Genomic DNA, 14839 nt, shown 5'->3' with positions numbered 1-14839 from the left:
TCTGGCCACTCAGCAAGTACAGTGATTATTATTATTATTATTATTATTATTCTCATCAGGTCTCAGCGGGCCCTCCAGTCCCATCAGGCAGTAATGGAGTCACGACCATGAAACTGGGCCCTGGCTTCGACAGCATCTCCCCTGGGGTCCCCAGCCAGTGAATCCTGGCCCATGACCCAGATCTGGGCTTCTCTCCTCTTCCCCGCTTTCATTCCATGGTTTACCTTCTCTGGCTCTTGGCAAGCAGAGATGCTGATGGGGCCAGACCATGGAACTCTTTTCATGTTGGACAGGGGAAGTCCTATGAAGGGCCGGAATGCAACCTGGCCTGCTGTTCCCTAGGGGCTGAAGTAGTCATCCCCGACCAGGGAGCCGTTTTTCCCTCACAGAGTCTTCCCCAGTCTTTGGGGGTGGCGGGGGAGGGGCGCAGCAGCTGGGGCTGAAATCCCTGCAGGAGGAGGGGGCAGGAGCCACCTGGGATACCCACCTGCATGCGGGGGGCCCAGGAGGGTAGAGTTACTCACAGTTAAGACAGCCGGCATCTCCGCTGACCTGCGACCACCCAGGGCAGCACTTGTATACGGTCTGGGATTTCACGCTGTACACCTGCCGGTAGCCCATGAAGTAAATCGTCCTGGGGAGAGGAACCAACACCGGTTACTTCCTGTCCAAGTCAGGGATGCTATCCCGCAGCGTGTTGCCCAGTGGAAAGAGCAAGGGCCAGGGAGTTAGAGGATTTATGTTCTAATCCCGGCTCTGCCGCTTTCCTGCTTTGTGTCCGTGGGTGAGTCACTTCTCTGTGCCTCAGTTTCCTCATATACAAAATGGGGATTAGATCCTACTCCCTCCTGTCTAGACTGTGAACCCTGTGCGGGATAGGGGCTGTGTCCAACCTGATAACACTGATATCTATCCTAGTGCTTAGAACTGAGATTGGTACATAGTAAGGGCTTAGCAAATTCCATATAATAATAATAATATTGTCATTATTATTAGCATCTAAGGATTTTCTCCCTGTCCTCAGCACTTCTAATAATAATAATGGTATTGTTAAGCACTTACTATGTGCCAAGCACTGTTCTAAGTGCTGGGGGGGATACAGGTAATCAGGTTGTCCCAATGGGGTTCACCATCTTAATCCATTTTACAGATGAAGTAACTAAGGCACAGAGAAGTTAAGTGACTTACTAAAAGCTGACAAGTGGTAGAGCCGGGATTAGAACCAATCACCTCTGACTTCCAAGCCAGGGCTCTTTCCACTGAGCACTCAGCTCTCTCCCCCTGACCAATTTGTGCTACCACCTGGTATATCCTTGTTAGGCCCCTTGAATCTGAAAGGATCTCAAACCAGCTTCTATGTTGCAGCCACACAGCAGCTGAAGTGGCCACTGATGGCACTCAGGATGCCCAGGACGCCCTGGGCCAACCTGGAGGTGACAGACTCACATTATGCTATGGGTATCAGGCAGGGAACATCTGGCACAGGACTATGGCATAAGAACACAGGAAAAGGTTCTTTGCAGAAATCCGTGAGGCCTAGAGTGTTCCAGGGGGCCCTGAAACCCGGGCTCCTTCCATTGCTCAGGAGCCACAGTATTTCCCTCCCAGGTCCCCGGAAACACAGACGACAGGAGCTGAGGTGAAGGGAAGCCAGAAGATGAAAATAAAAATAGCGGACAGAAAAACGTTTAGTGCTGAATCCATGCTGGGAGGCAGCCAGACCAGCCAAAAACCAGATTGTCTGATCTGAAATAGGACAAAGAGGCCCCCCTAGCAGCAACCTGGAGCCCCCATGGCTTAGCTCAAACCCCAGTTAAACAGCAGGCTTCACCACTCCTGGAAGGAGTTGTTCCTTATCCCCCTGTCCGCCACCCCGCCCCCCGGAAAGTGCCCAGTTGAAATGGTGTCACCTGACCCTCCGCTACCTGACCCCTCTTGCAGCTCACTCTGAGTGGACACATTTCCACGTGCTTCCTCACCACTCATTCTGTAAAACAGGACTGGAATATCACAAGGACTATGGGGAAAGTAGGCCAGTTTCCAAGGGGAAGAAGCTCTTGGATCAATTATTGTTCCACCAGCTCTGGCCCCAGGTTTAACCCAGTGGCCACCCTTAGCATGTAAGAAGTCAATCATGGGATTTATTGAACACTTACTGTGTGTACAGTCAATCGTATTTACTGAGTGCTTACTGTGTGCAGAACACTGTATTCAGTGCTTGGAATAGTACAGTCCGACAGAATTAGACATGTTCCCTGTCTATACTGAGTTTACAGTCTGGAGGATTACTGTACTCAACCCTCGGGAAAATACCACATACCAGAATTGGTAGACACGATCCCTGGCTTCAAGGAATCTATAATCTAGCTGGGGAGTCAGACACTGTAATAAATTACAGGTAGGGGTAGCAACTGACTAAAGGATATGCACATAACAGCTACCGGGGTAGGAGGAGAGGGGAGCAACAAAGTGTTTTGGGGGTAAAGACTTAAGTGCACAGGTGATGCAGAAGAGAGGGAAAATTCATTCATTCATTCATTCATTCATTCAGTCGTATTTATTGAGCACTTACTGTGCAGATCACTGTACTAAGCGCTTGGAAGAATATGATACAACAATGAACAGTCACATTCCCTGCCCACCATAGGCTTATAGTCTAGAGTGGGGAAACAGACATCAATCCAAATACTAATAAATGAAATTACAGATATAATAATAACGTTGGTATTTGTGAAGTGCTTACTATGTGCAGAGCGCTGGGGTCGATACAGGGTAATCATGTTGTCCCATGTGAGGCTCACAGTTAATCCCCATTTTACAGATGAGGTAACTGAGGCACAGAGAAGTGAAGTGACTTACCCATAGTCACACAGCTGACAAGTGGCAGAGCCTGGATTCAAACCCATGACCTCTGACTCCCAAGTCCAGGCTCTTTCCACTGAGCCATGCTGCTTCTCATATGTACCTAGGTTCTATGGAGCTGGGAGAGGGGAAGAAAAAAGGGAACAAGTCATAGTGACGCAGAAGGGATTGGGAGATGAGGAAAAGTGGGGCTCAGTCTGGGAAGGTCTCTTGTAAGAGATGTGTCAGGGAAGCCTTCTGAAGAAGTCGTGATTTCGAAGGGTTTTGAAGATGGGGAGGGTGGCAGTCTGAAAAATGCGAAGGGAGACGAAGTGCCAAGATAGCGGCAGGGCATGAGCGAGGGGTTGAGAGCCTGAGAGATGAGAGAGAGGCACAATCAGTCAGTCAAATGCATTTATTGAGTGCTTACTGTGTGCAGAGCACTGTACTAAGTGCTTGGGAGAGTACAATAGAACAGTAGAACAGATCCTTTGAATAGGTGAATAGGCTAGTATTAATGGAGCTAAGTGTGCAGTCTGAGTTGTAGAGGGAGATGAGTGAAGTTAGATAGGGCGGAGAGCTGTTTGAGTGTCTTCAAGTCACTGGTATGGAATTTCTGTTGATGTGGAGCTGGATGGGTAATCACTGGAGGTTTTGGAAGAGTAAGGAGATATGTGCAGAATGACCTTTTAGGAAAATGATCCAGGCAGCAGAGTGAAATATGCACTGAGGAGGGGAAAGAAAGGAGGCAGGGAGGTCAGTGAGGAGGCTGATGCAGTAATTTAGGATGGATATGGCAAGTGTTCTGAAGAATGCGGTTGGTGAAGAAGGAGTGAATTCTGGAGGTGGAGATAACATTGACAAGATTTAATGACTGACTGAAGAAGCAGGTTGCAGGAGATGTCAAGGATAAAATCAAAATTGCAGGCTTGTGAGACAAGGAGGATAGTGGTGTCAACAGTGAAGGAAAGTCAGGAAAGGAGAAGGTTTGGGTAGGAAGATGAGCAGTTCTGTTCAGTTTTCTATTCTCATCCTTGACACTTTCATAATATGCATATGTATTGCTCTGTACACAGTAAGCACACAATAAATACCATTAATTGATTTGTGTTTGGCGTATTTGCACAACTACTTGTTATATCCTTAGTATTATATACCTGTTCTTCCTTCTGCGATTCACTGTCAATAAATAATCTGTGCTTGTTGGTATCCCCTATTAGAATGTAGACTCCTGGAGGGAAAGGATCGTGTGTCTTGCTTCAGTTGATTTCAATTCAATAGTATTTATTGAGCGCTTACTATGTGCAGAGCACTGTACTAAGCGCTTGGAATGAACAAGTCGGCAACAGATAGAGACAGTCCCTGCCGTTTGACGGGCTTACGGTCTAATCGGGGGAGACGGACAGACAAAAACGATGGCGATAAATAGAGTCAAGGGGAAGAACATCTCGTAAAAACAATGGCAACTAAATAGAATTGAGGCGATGTACATTTCATTAACAAAATAAATAGGGTAATGAAAATATATACAGTTGAGCGGATGAGTACAGTGCTGAGGGGATGGGAAGGGAGAGGGGGAGGAGCAGAGGGAAATGGGGGGAAAAGTTGATCTTTCCCAAGCACTCAGTACAGTGCTCTGGATGCTGTAGATCCTTAATAAATATCATTGATGGATGAATGAATGGATGATGGATGGTTGGGTGGATGGATGATGGATGGATGGAAGGATGGATGGATGGACAGATGGATAGATGGACGGATGGATGGGTAGATCAGTAAACAAGTTCCAGTGAGATAAGCTCGGTTGAGTGGGAGGATCCAGAGAATGAGGGGTTCACATGGCAACCAGATGGAAGGGGAGACCACAATGAGTTGGGGGATCTGAGGTCAACCCCTGGGCACTCTGTTCCCTAAGAAGGGGTCTATGTGGGTGCATTCTGGGCACCAACTACCCAGAGTGCCTGTGGGCTCCAGGATCTGTTCAGCAGATGGAGTTTGACAGGGATGCCACCTCGCCATTGCTGCCCTTGGGCATCAATTACCTCTCGGTACTTGTTGCCGGCTGCCATTGCAGCACCAGTGCTGGGCCAGTGCATTAGGGACCCCACCTTTTGCTCCATTCTGCTTTCCAGTGGCTCCAGTGTGTCCATATCCACAATTTATTTATATTAATGTCTGTCTTCCCCTTGGACTTTGAGCTTGTTGTGGGTAGGGAATGTGTCCACCGAATCTGCTGTATTTTACTCTCCCAAGCGCTTAGTAGTATGTTCTGCATGCAGAAAGTTCTCAATAAATACGACTGTGTGACTGATTGATTCAAGTTGGAGTGACCCACCGGTCTTCAATAAGCCCCAGTGAGGATTCCCCTACCCCGCCGAGGGCCTTTTTCCCCCATTATCATCAGGGGTATTTTGGGGGTACTTACTGTGTGCAGAGCACTGAACTAAGTTCTTGGGAGAGTACAACACAACAGAGTTTTGCTTTTTTAATGGGATTTGTTAAGCGCTTGCAATGTGACAGGCACTGTGCCAAGTTCTGGGGTAGGTCAAGGTAATCAGAATGGACACATAGGGCTCACAGTAAGACTTAATAGTCTAAGAGTTGGTAGACACATTCCCTACCCACAAAGAGCTTAAAGTCTAGATGGGGAGACAGGCATTAATAGAAATAACTCTTCCCCACTCTTCCCTCCAACCAGTCTCAGCTGGGCCTAGCTGCAGAAGAGGCCCAAAGCCCTTCCTGCTTCTGGGTTTGTGGGCTCCAGGCCCAAAGGCCTTGGCTAAGTCTTCTTCGAGAACCAAAGACTATCAGATCCACTCCGGTGATCCAGGCACCCAGATCAAGGTTGGAAGCGGGGACATTATCCAGATGACTCTTTGGGGTTCTTTTCAGTCACAGGTATCTCTGACGTCCAGGGGAAGACCGTGATGACACGGTGTTCAAGAAATACCAGTCAACTATGGGCAACAGCATCTGAGCCCCAAGAGATGAGCCAGCCAACATCCCCACTTATGGCCTGCTCCCTGGAAAGATGGGCTCCGCCATCCTCTGGGAGACAACGAGCTGCATCCCAACAGACCTCTGGGGTGGGCAGGTATGCGACTGTGTGTGTGTGTGTTTGCAAGCATGTGGATTTGTGTGTGTGCGCATATGCCGGAGAGTCTTCCTGCCCCTCCCCTGCACCTCCCTCACCCCTTATACACACACACACATGTCTGCTGAGACCGTTCAAACATAAAGAACCTCTTCCCACTTGTGGCATTAGTGACAGGGCAGACTGCTCCACTACACACTATTTTCAGGAGCTGTTGTTTGTCCGACGGCACGGTTACAACCCCCGTCCTGCCCGGTGAGGCCAGACACGTCCTGTCCTGTCCCGGCCTCTTGGCCAGGGCCGGGTTATGAGCACAGTGGGTCTCCAGGTAACAAAACAAAAAAACAAACGTATGTCCATCCAGTCCCATCCCCCGCCATTTCCTAAGGAAGGGTCACCGCAGGATTCTGGCCTGGGGCAGCCAACCTCGAGGAGGGGAACCGAGATCTGGGAGAGGAGGTCCTCCATTCCGAAGGGGAGAACGGGGACCCCTGGGCCGGAGAGTCCCGGAGGGGCATCCTCCGGGGGCGGATGCGGGGGTGGGTGTGTGTGTTATGTACACTTACGTGCATACACACACACACACACACACACACACTGCATATTTGGAAAACATAAACAAAACAACTTTGAAAAGAGAGTTTTAAAAAAAAGAAAGAAAGAAAACAGTCACTTTGGCATGACTTGAAACTCCTCACCCCGAGCACGGCTGACAACAACAGCTAAGAATCTTTGGCAGGGCACAAAGTGTCAGGTCCCTGCACCGCAAATATTTACCCTCATTCTTCCTGGTTGTCTGAGTCGGTCTACGTGCATCTGTATCTCCCCTCCGATGTCTCCTTCCCAGGGGCCGGGGCTCCCCTAACCCCAGCCGCCACGGCTCCCCTCCCGGCAGCCCCCCACGGCCCGAGAAGCAGACACCGTTGGCCCCACGAGGCGCACAACATCGCGCAGGGAGAGGGGCCGAGAGGCGGCCTTTTCCAGATCCGCCATCTGGGGAAGCGATGTGCAGGCGCAGACGTGCAGCCGGAGGGGTGGCCAGCTGGCCCCGGCTCAGCCTTCCGGGGGAGACCGACCTTGCGGGCTCCGCTCCCGGCCAGCGTCTCCTCCTCCTCTGCAAAGGCGAAGCCATCACATGGCCCGCAGGCTCGTGGCCCTCCAGGGTCCATCCGAGCCCGGGAGCCCATCTCTCCAAACCCCGGAGCCACAGCGGGGAGTCCCGCAGAGACAGCTGGGGTCTTTTCCAGCCAGGGGTTTCCGCATGCTGGGAGTGAGTTGGCCTCCATCCCTGTCTGTCTCGCACAGTGGTGGGATGTGGTGGTGGGGATTTCCTTCATATCCTGCTGTTACCCCAGAGGCTGAATTTTGAATCTGTAGTGTGTAGGCAGCCTACTGAGTTCAATGTGACTTAGTGGATAGAGCACGGGCTTGGGAGTCAGAGGTCATGGGTTCTAATCCCGGCTCCGCCACTTGTCAGTTGTGTGACTTTGGGTAAGTCACTTAACTTCTCTGAGCCTCGGTTACCTCATCCGAAAAATGGGGATGAAGACTATGAGCCCTACGTGGGACAGCCTGATTACCTTGTATCTACCCCAGCACTTAGAACAGTGCTTGGCACATAGTAAGTGCTTAACAAATACCAACAAGAAGCAGTGTGGCTCAGTGGAAAGAGCATGGGCTTTGGAGTCAGAGGTCATGAGTTCAAATCCTGGCTCGGCCACTTGTCAGCTGTGTGACTGTGGGCAAGTCACTTAACTTCTCTGGGCCTCAGTTACCTCATCTGTAAAATGGGGATTAAGACTGTGAGCCCCCATGTGGGACAACCTGATTCCCCTTATGTCTACCCCAGCGCTTAGAACAGTGCTCGGCACATAGTAAGTGCTTAACAAATACCAACATTATTATTATTATTATTATTATTATTATTATTATTATTATTATTATTAAATCACTGTAGGGGGAGCCTACTCTCTGTGGACAGGAAATATGTCTGCTTATTGTTATACTGTACTCTCTCAAGCACTCAGTGCAGTGATCTGAGTACAGTAAATGCTCAATAAATATGATGGAATGAATAAATGAATATGGTGCTGTACTGAGCACCTATTATGTGTGGAGCCCTGTATTAAGTACCTACCATATGCAAAGATCTATCTTGCACGATTACCTTTTTTATGGTATTTGCTAAGCACTTACTGTGTGTCAAGCACTATTCTAAGCACTAGGATAGGTGCAAGTTTATCAGGGTGGACATTGTCTCTGACCCACATGGGACTCACAGTCTAAGAAGGAGGAAGTAGGAGTTAATATCCATTTTTTGGTTGAGGAAATTGAGGCACAGAGAAGTTAGGACATTTGCCCAAGCTCACACACCAAGCAGGTGGCAGGTCTTCCGCCTCCCAGACCTGTCTTCTTTCCACTAGGCCACATGGCTTCCCACACCGGACTCTGCGTAAAACACTATACTAGGCTCCTACTGTCAGTCACAGAGCACCGAACTGCGTTTGTGCTGTGTGCAAAGTACTGTACTAAACACTTGGGTGATTATGATACAAAAGAGTTGTTAGACACATTACCTGCCCACAAGAAACTTCCAGGCTAGCTCTGTACAGAGGGTATAACTATTTATTGCGTGCAGTTCAATGTCCCAAGTGCAAGTTGCAGCCTCTTGCATGATGTCGGAGACAGAAAGCAGGCATAATTACTTCATTCATTCAATCGCATTTATTGAGTGCTTACTGTGTGCACAGCACCGTGCTAAGTGTTTGGAAAGCACAATTTGGCAACAGATAGAGATGATATCTACCCAACAATGGGCTCACAGTCTCGAAGGGGGAGATAGACAACAAAACAAGTAGACAGGCAGGTAGGCAGGCATCTCATAATGTGATGGGATCTCACCGCGAACCCCAAGGTACTGTAAGGGTGCGGGATCATGAGCATGGAGGTGATAAAGCGGCCTGATCTGAGCCACGCTGGTGCAGGGGAAGGATATGGGCTGCCTGAGATGGGGCGTTCTGCGGCGGTGGCCAGAGGAAGAGGGGCGAGGGCCAACAGCAAGCTACAGCCTCCCATGGTGCTTCGCCACCGCCACCAGAACCTGGGAAGCCCCAACCCCTGCCGGGTCCTCCCGACATCAGCTCTGCCCTTCAGCTCCGGGACTCTGCCAGGACAATGCATGGCCCCAGCAGAGCAGATTGTGCGAGCCTGAAGCAGTTTCAAGCTGACTGTATGCTGGGCACTTTGCTGGGCATCATTTGTTTCCAGGCACTGTGATGAGCGCCGACTGTGAGCCAGGCAATCAATCAATCATTGGGATTTATCGAGCGTTTACTATGTGCAGAGCACTGTACTAAGCACTTAGGAGAGTACCATACAACAGAATTAGCAGACACATTCCCTGACTATAAGGAGGGAAAGACAGACATTAATATGAAAAAAATAAATATAATATATAATTTAAAGATATGTACTTAAGTGTTTTGGGGTTGGGGGTGGGGTGGGGCAAATATCAAATGTCCGAAGGTCTCAAGGTCACAGACATTGTGCTGAACACCTACTGTATGCCAGGAACTGGGCCAGCTGACTGCTGGGGCATATCAGTCAATGATGTAGTCCATATTCTAGATAATTATAATAATAATAATAATAGTGTCATTTGTTAAGCACTTACTTTCTGCAAGGCACTGCACTGCACTAAGCACTGAGGTGGATACAAGCAAATCAGGTTGGACACAATCCCTGTCCCACATGAGGCTCACAGTCTCAATCCTCATTTTACAGAGGAGGTAACTGAGGCACAGAAAATGGAGTGACTTGCCCAAGATGACACAGCAGACTGGGGCAGAGGCAGGATTAGAACCCACAACCTTTTACCTCCCAGGCCCGGGCTCTAGCCACTGTGCCGTGCTGTTTCTTGGACTTAGTAACTCCTCAAGGGCAGAGACCATTTGTTTTATTTCTAAAGTAGTCTCCCAAATGTCTAGAACCATGGTCCACACATTGTGGCCAACCAACACAAGGTTCTGCACACAGTAGCATCAGGACAGTGTTCTGCAAACCATAAGCACCCAGTACAGTTCCCGGCACACAAGAGGAGCCCGGTACAGTGCCCTGCACATAGTAGGTACCTAGTTCAGTGCTCTACCTACAGTAGGGGGTCAGAATGGTGCTCTGCACACATTACTCATTAAATAAAAGAAGTAGCAGCTGACAGCTACCAAGGAGATCCCTCCCACCCCGGCCGCATGGTCTCTCCATCTGATCACAACGCACCTCACACCTGGAAGGTTCACATTCAACACAGTCAGCAAGGCACCAAGAGCCCCACACCTGGCCTAGTGGAAAGATCCCAGGCCTGGAAGTCAGAGGACCTGGATTCTAATCCTGCCTCTGCCAGGTACCTGCTGTGTGACCTTGGACAAATCACTTAACTTCTCTGGGGCTCAGTTCTCTCATCTGCAAAATGGGGAGTCAATGCCTGTTTTCTCCCGCCTACTTAGGCTGGAGCTTCATAAGGAACCTGATTATCTTGTATCTATCCCAGTGCTTACTACAACGCTTGCCACATAATAAGTGCTTAACAAACATTATCATTAATAATAATAACGTAACCTTGCCCTTCTCCAGGAGCTTCCCCCAAATACTGTCCAAATTTTTCATCAGGACACGGCCTAGTGAAAAGAGCCCCAAATGGGGAATCAGAAGATCAGGGGTCTATTGCCAGCTCTGCCACTGGCCTGCTCTATGACCTTGGGAAAATCACGTAATCTCTCTGGGCCTCAGTTTCCCCTTCTGTAAAATGGGGAGGAACATCCCTAAATCTTCTTTCCTCTCAAGGCTGTTGTGAGGATAAAAATGAGATTGCTAATGGGAAATTTCTTCAGGAAAATAAAAGTATTTTCAATACTCGAGATGTATCATGCTCTCCGTGTAGACAGACCCTATGAATGCGATCTTGGAGCCATCTTTCAAGCTGGTAAACTGAGGCAAGGATTCCTGGTGAATTCTTGTTGAACAACCCATGGAATCATTAGGGCTTCTTCCCCCTCTCTTTGTCTCATCATCATCACACAACAACATTATCATCAGAATTATATTTTTACTCCCCAGATGAAGATGGCCCTTCCCACGTTAAAACAAACACCCAAATATCCTGGTTATAGGAAAGGTAACAAGTGATGTCTTCAGAAGCAAGACTGGGATAGCATAATACCAATAACAATATCATTTACTAAACACTTATTGTAAAAATAATTGTGGTATTTGTTAAGAACTCCACTCTCTCTACTCATCTCTACTCGCTCGCCCCCTTTCCCTCCGCCGCTGTTGCTCCACTAACCCGCAGGCCTGGATCTCTGCCTCTGTTCGCCTCCTTCGCTCTTATGCTTGAGCTGCTGAGCACTGCTGGCGAATGTCTAAGCAACCAAGTCAACCTTATTCACTACAAATTTATCCTTTCCTGCCTTAACTCTGCCCTCTCCTCTGCGAGGTAAAACTACTTTCCTTCCCTCCTTGACGCCGATGCCCGTCACCCCCGCCAATTGTTCCAGACTTTTAACTCTCTCCTCAGGCCCCCTGTTCCTCCCCCTCCCCCATCCCTCACCCCCAACGATCTGGCTACCTACTTCATCACGAAAATTAAGACAATCAGGTCTGAGCTCTCCAAAGTCACCCTTCCCCCTTCTCCTTCCCCCCCGCACCCAACCCTCTCCCCTACTTTCCCATCCTTCCTAGCAGTATCCTCAGAGGAGATCTCCTCCCTCCTCGCAAGTGCCACCCCTCCACCTGTGCTTCGAACCCCATTCCCGCTCACCTTATAAAAACCATCGCCCCTTCCCTCCTTCCCTCCTTAACTTCTATCTTTAACCACTCACTCTCCAATGGCTTCTTTCCCTCTGCCTTCAAACATGCCCATGTCTCTCCCAACCTAAAAAAACTCTCTCTCGACCCCACTTCCCCTTCCAGTTATCGCCCTATCTCCCTACTACCCTTCCTTTCCAAACTCCTAGAACGAGTCATTACACTCGCTACCTTGAGTTCCTCAACTCCAACTCTCTCCGGACCCCCTCCGATCTGGCTTCTGTCCCCTCCACTCCTCGAGACTGCTCTCTCAGAGGTCACCCATGACCTCCTTCTTGCCAAATCCAATGGCTCCTACTCTATCCTAATCCTCCTCGACCTCTCAGCTGCCTCTGACACTGTCGACCATCCCCTTTTCCTCCACATTTTATCTCACCTTGGCTTCACGGACTCCATCCTCTCCTGGTTCTCCTCTTATCTTTCTGGCTGTTGATTCTCGGTCTCCTTCACGAGCACCTCCCCCCTCTCCCAGCCCCTAACTGTAAGGGTTCCTCAAGTGTCACTTGTTGGCCCTCTTCTGTTCTCCGTCTACACTCACTCCCTTGGTGAACTCATTCGCTCCCACAGCTTCAACTATCATCTCTATGCAGATGAAACCCAAATCTACATCTCCTCTCCTGTTCTCTCCTCCTCCCTCCAGGCTCGTATCTCCTCCTACCTCCAGGACGTCTCCACCTGGATGTCTGCCCGCCACCTAAAACTCAACATGTCTAAAACTGAGCTCCTTATCTTCCCTCCCAAACCCTGTCCTCTTCCTGACTTTCCTGTCACTGTGGACGGCACTACCATTCTTCCCATCTCACAGGCCTGCAACCTCGATGTCATCCTTGATTCAGCTCTCTCATTCACCCCACACATCCAATCCGTCACCAACACCTGCCAGTCCCACCTTCACAATATCGTCAAGATCCGCCCTTTCCTCTCCATCCAAACGGCTATCGTACTGGTATAAGCTCTCATAATATCCCGACTGGATTACATTGTCAGCCTTCTCTCTGATCTCCCTTCCTCCTGTCTCTCCCCACTCCAGTCTATTCTTCATTCCGCTGCCCGGATTGTCTTTCTGCAGAAACGCTCTGGGCATGTCACTCCCCTCCTCAAAAACCTCCAGTGGTTGCCCATCAACCTTTGTACGAAACAAAAACTCCTCACTCTTGGCTTCAAAGCTCTCCATCACCTTGCCTTCTCCTACCTCACCTCCCTTCTCTCTTTCTACTGCCCACCCCGCACACTCTGCTCCTCTGCCGCTCACCTCCTCCCCGTCCCCCGTTCATGCCTATCCTGCCGTCGACCCCTGGCTGACATCCTCCTGCTGTCCTGGAATGCCCTCCCTCCTCACCTCCACCAAACTAACTCTCTTCCTCTCATCAAAGCCCTCCTGAGAGCTCACCTCCTCCAAGAGGCCTTCCCACACTGAGTCCCCCCTTTCCCTCTGCTCCCCGTTCCCTCTCCTCCCCTCCCACACTCTGCTCCTCCCCCTTCCCCCTTCCTGTCCCCTAAGCACTGTGTTTATTTGTATATATTATTCATTACCTTATTTATTTTGTAAATGAGGTGTACATCCCCTTGATTCTATTTATCTTGATAATGTTACCTTGTTTTTGTTTTGTTCTGTTTTGCTCTGTCGTCTGTCTCCCCTGTTTAGACTGTGAGCCCGTCATTGGGCAGGGATTGTCTCTATCTGTTGCCAAATTATATATGCCAAGCAACTAGTACAGTGCTCTGCACATAGTAAGCGCTCAATAAATACTATTGAATGAATGAATGAATGAACTTACTATGTGCCAGGCACTGTACTAAGCACTGGAATGGATACAAGGAAATCATGTTAAACACAGTCCCTGTCCCACATGGGGCTCACAGTCTCAACCCTCACTTTGCAAATGAGGTAACTGAGGCCCAGAGAAGTGAAGTGACCTGCCCAAGGTCACACAGCAGACAACCTTCTGACTCCCAGGCCTGGCCTCTATGAACTACACGATGCTGCTTCTCACATACTATATGCCAAGCAGTGAGGTAGATATAAAAATAAAGAGATCAGACACAGTCCCATATAGAGCTCACAATCTAAGAGGGTGGGAGAGCAGGTATTTTATCACCCAAATTACAGAGGGGGAAACCTGAGGCCCAGAAAAGTTAAGGAACTTAGCCAAGGTCACCCAGCAGCCCAGAGGGCTGAGCCAGGACCAGAACCCGGATCTCCTGACTGTCATTTTCATTCACTCATTCACGTTGGGAGTCATTCCAGTGGTTGAGAGGGGGGAGTCATTATCACTATCGCTTATGGGAATAAACAAGTCATAAAATCCTTCTGTACTCCACACAGAAGGAAAGAATGATTTCTCATAAAGTCCCTTTCTCTGCAGCTGCCCGGGAGCAGAGAATCTTGAAAGGGCTTCCTTCCGGGGAGCGGAAGACCCTGAAAAACCCTTCAAATTACATCTCCTCTTTGAAACTTTTATGGTCTCCAAACTAGCCCCAGGGAAGGGCTTAATGTTATACATCAATCAGTGATATTCATTAAGTTTCTACTATGTCCAGAGCACTGTACTAAGCACTTACGAGAGTTCAACGGAATTAGCATACCCTTTCCCTTCCCAAAAATGATCTTACAGGCTAGAGGTTATCAATCAATTAATCAATCAATGTTCCCTCGAGTCAGCTCTCTGGCCTCTCATTGACCTGAGGTGAGGTGTTTCCCTCCCTACTATTCCATCGCTCCACCTTCTCTCTGAGACAGTTCCTCCCCGCCCTGACTTCAAAGACTTCCTGGAATTCCATCACCTCCTGAAAGCCTTCCCTTACTCATTTCTACCTATGTTGATTCAATTGTACATTCCACTGTGTATTCTGATGGCCTGATCTGTAAATGTGTTAATATCTACCTCAGCCATTAGCGTGCAAGCTCCCTGGAGTAGAGAATATGCCCCTTCTCTATTTTTTATACTTCCCAAGGACTTGGTAGAGTGAAATACACGCAGTGGATATAGTCAGCTGATCACCCTATCAATTCTGACATAGTTGGTGATTATTCTCCTACCT

The 14839-nt window shown here is 49.0% G+C and overlaps 1 protein-coding gene across 1 annotated transcript in view; it reads right to left on the bottom strand.

Annotated features, from left to right (window-relative positions):
• MEGF6 (multiple EGF like domains 6) overlaps positions 1-14839 on the bottom strand; it is a 287988-nt gene that overhangs the window by 246449 nt on the left and 26700 nt on the right. Inside the window, exon 5 of the mRNA XM_029065970.1 lies at positions 525-634. Coding sequence (XP_028921803.1) covers positions 525-634 — 110 coding nt within the window. The remainder of the gene's footprint in view (positions 1-524; positions 635-14839) is intronic.

Source organism: Ornithorhynchus anatinus, chromosome 5 (assembly GCF_004115215.2).
Source record: "Ornithorhynchus anatinus isolate Pmale09 chromosome 5, mOrnAna1.pri.v4, whole genome shotgun sequence".
NCBI lineage: Eukaryota > Metazoa > Chordata > Mammalia > Monotremata > Ornithorhynchidae > Ornithorhynchus > Ornithorhynchus anatinus.
This window is presented reverse-complemented; position numbering and strand designations above follow the sequence as displayed.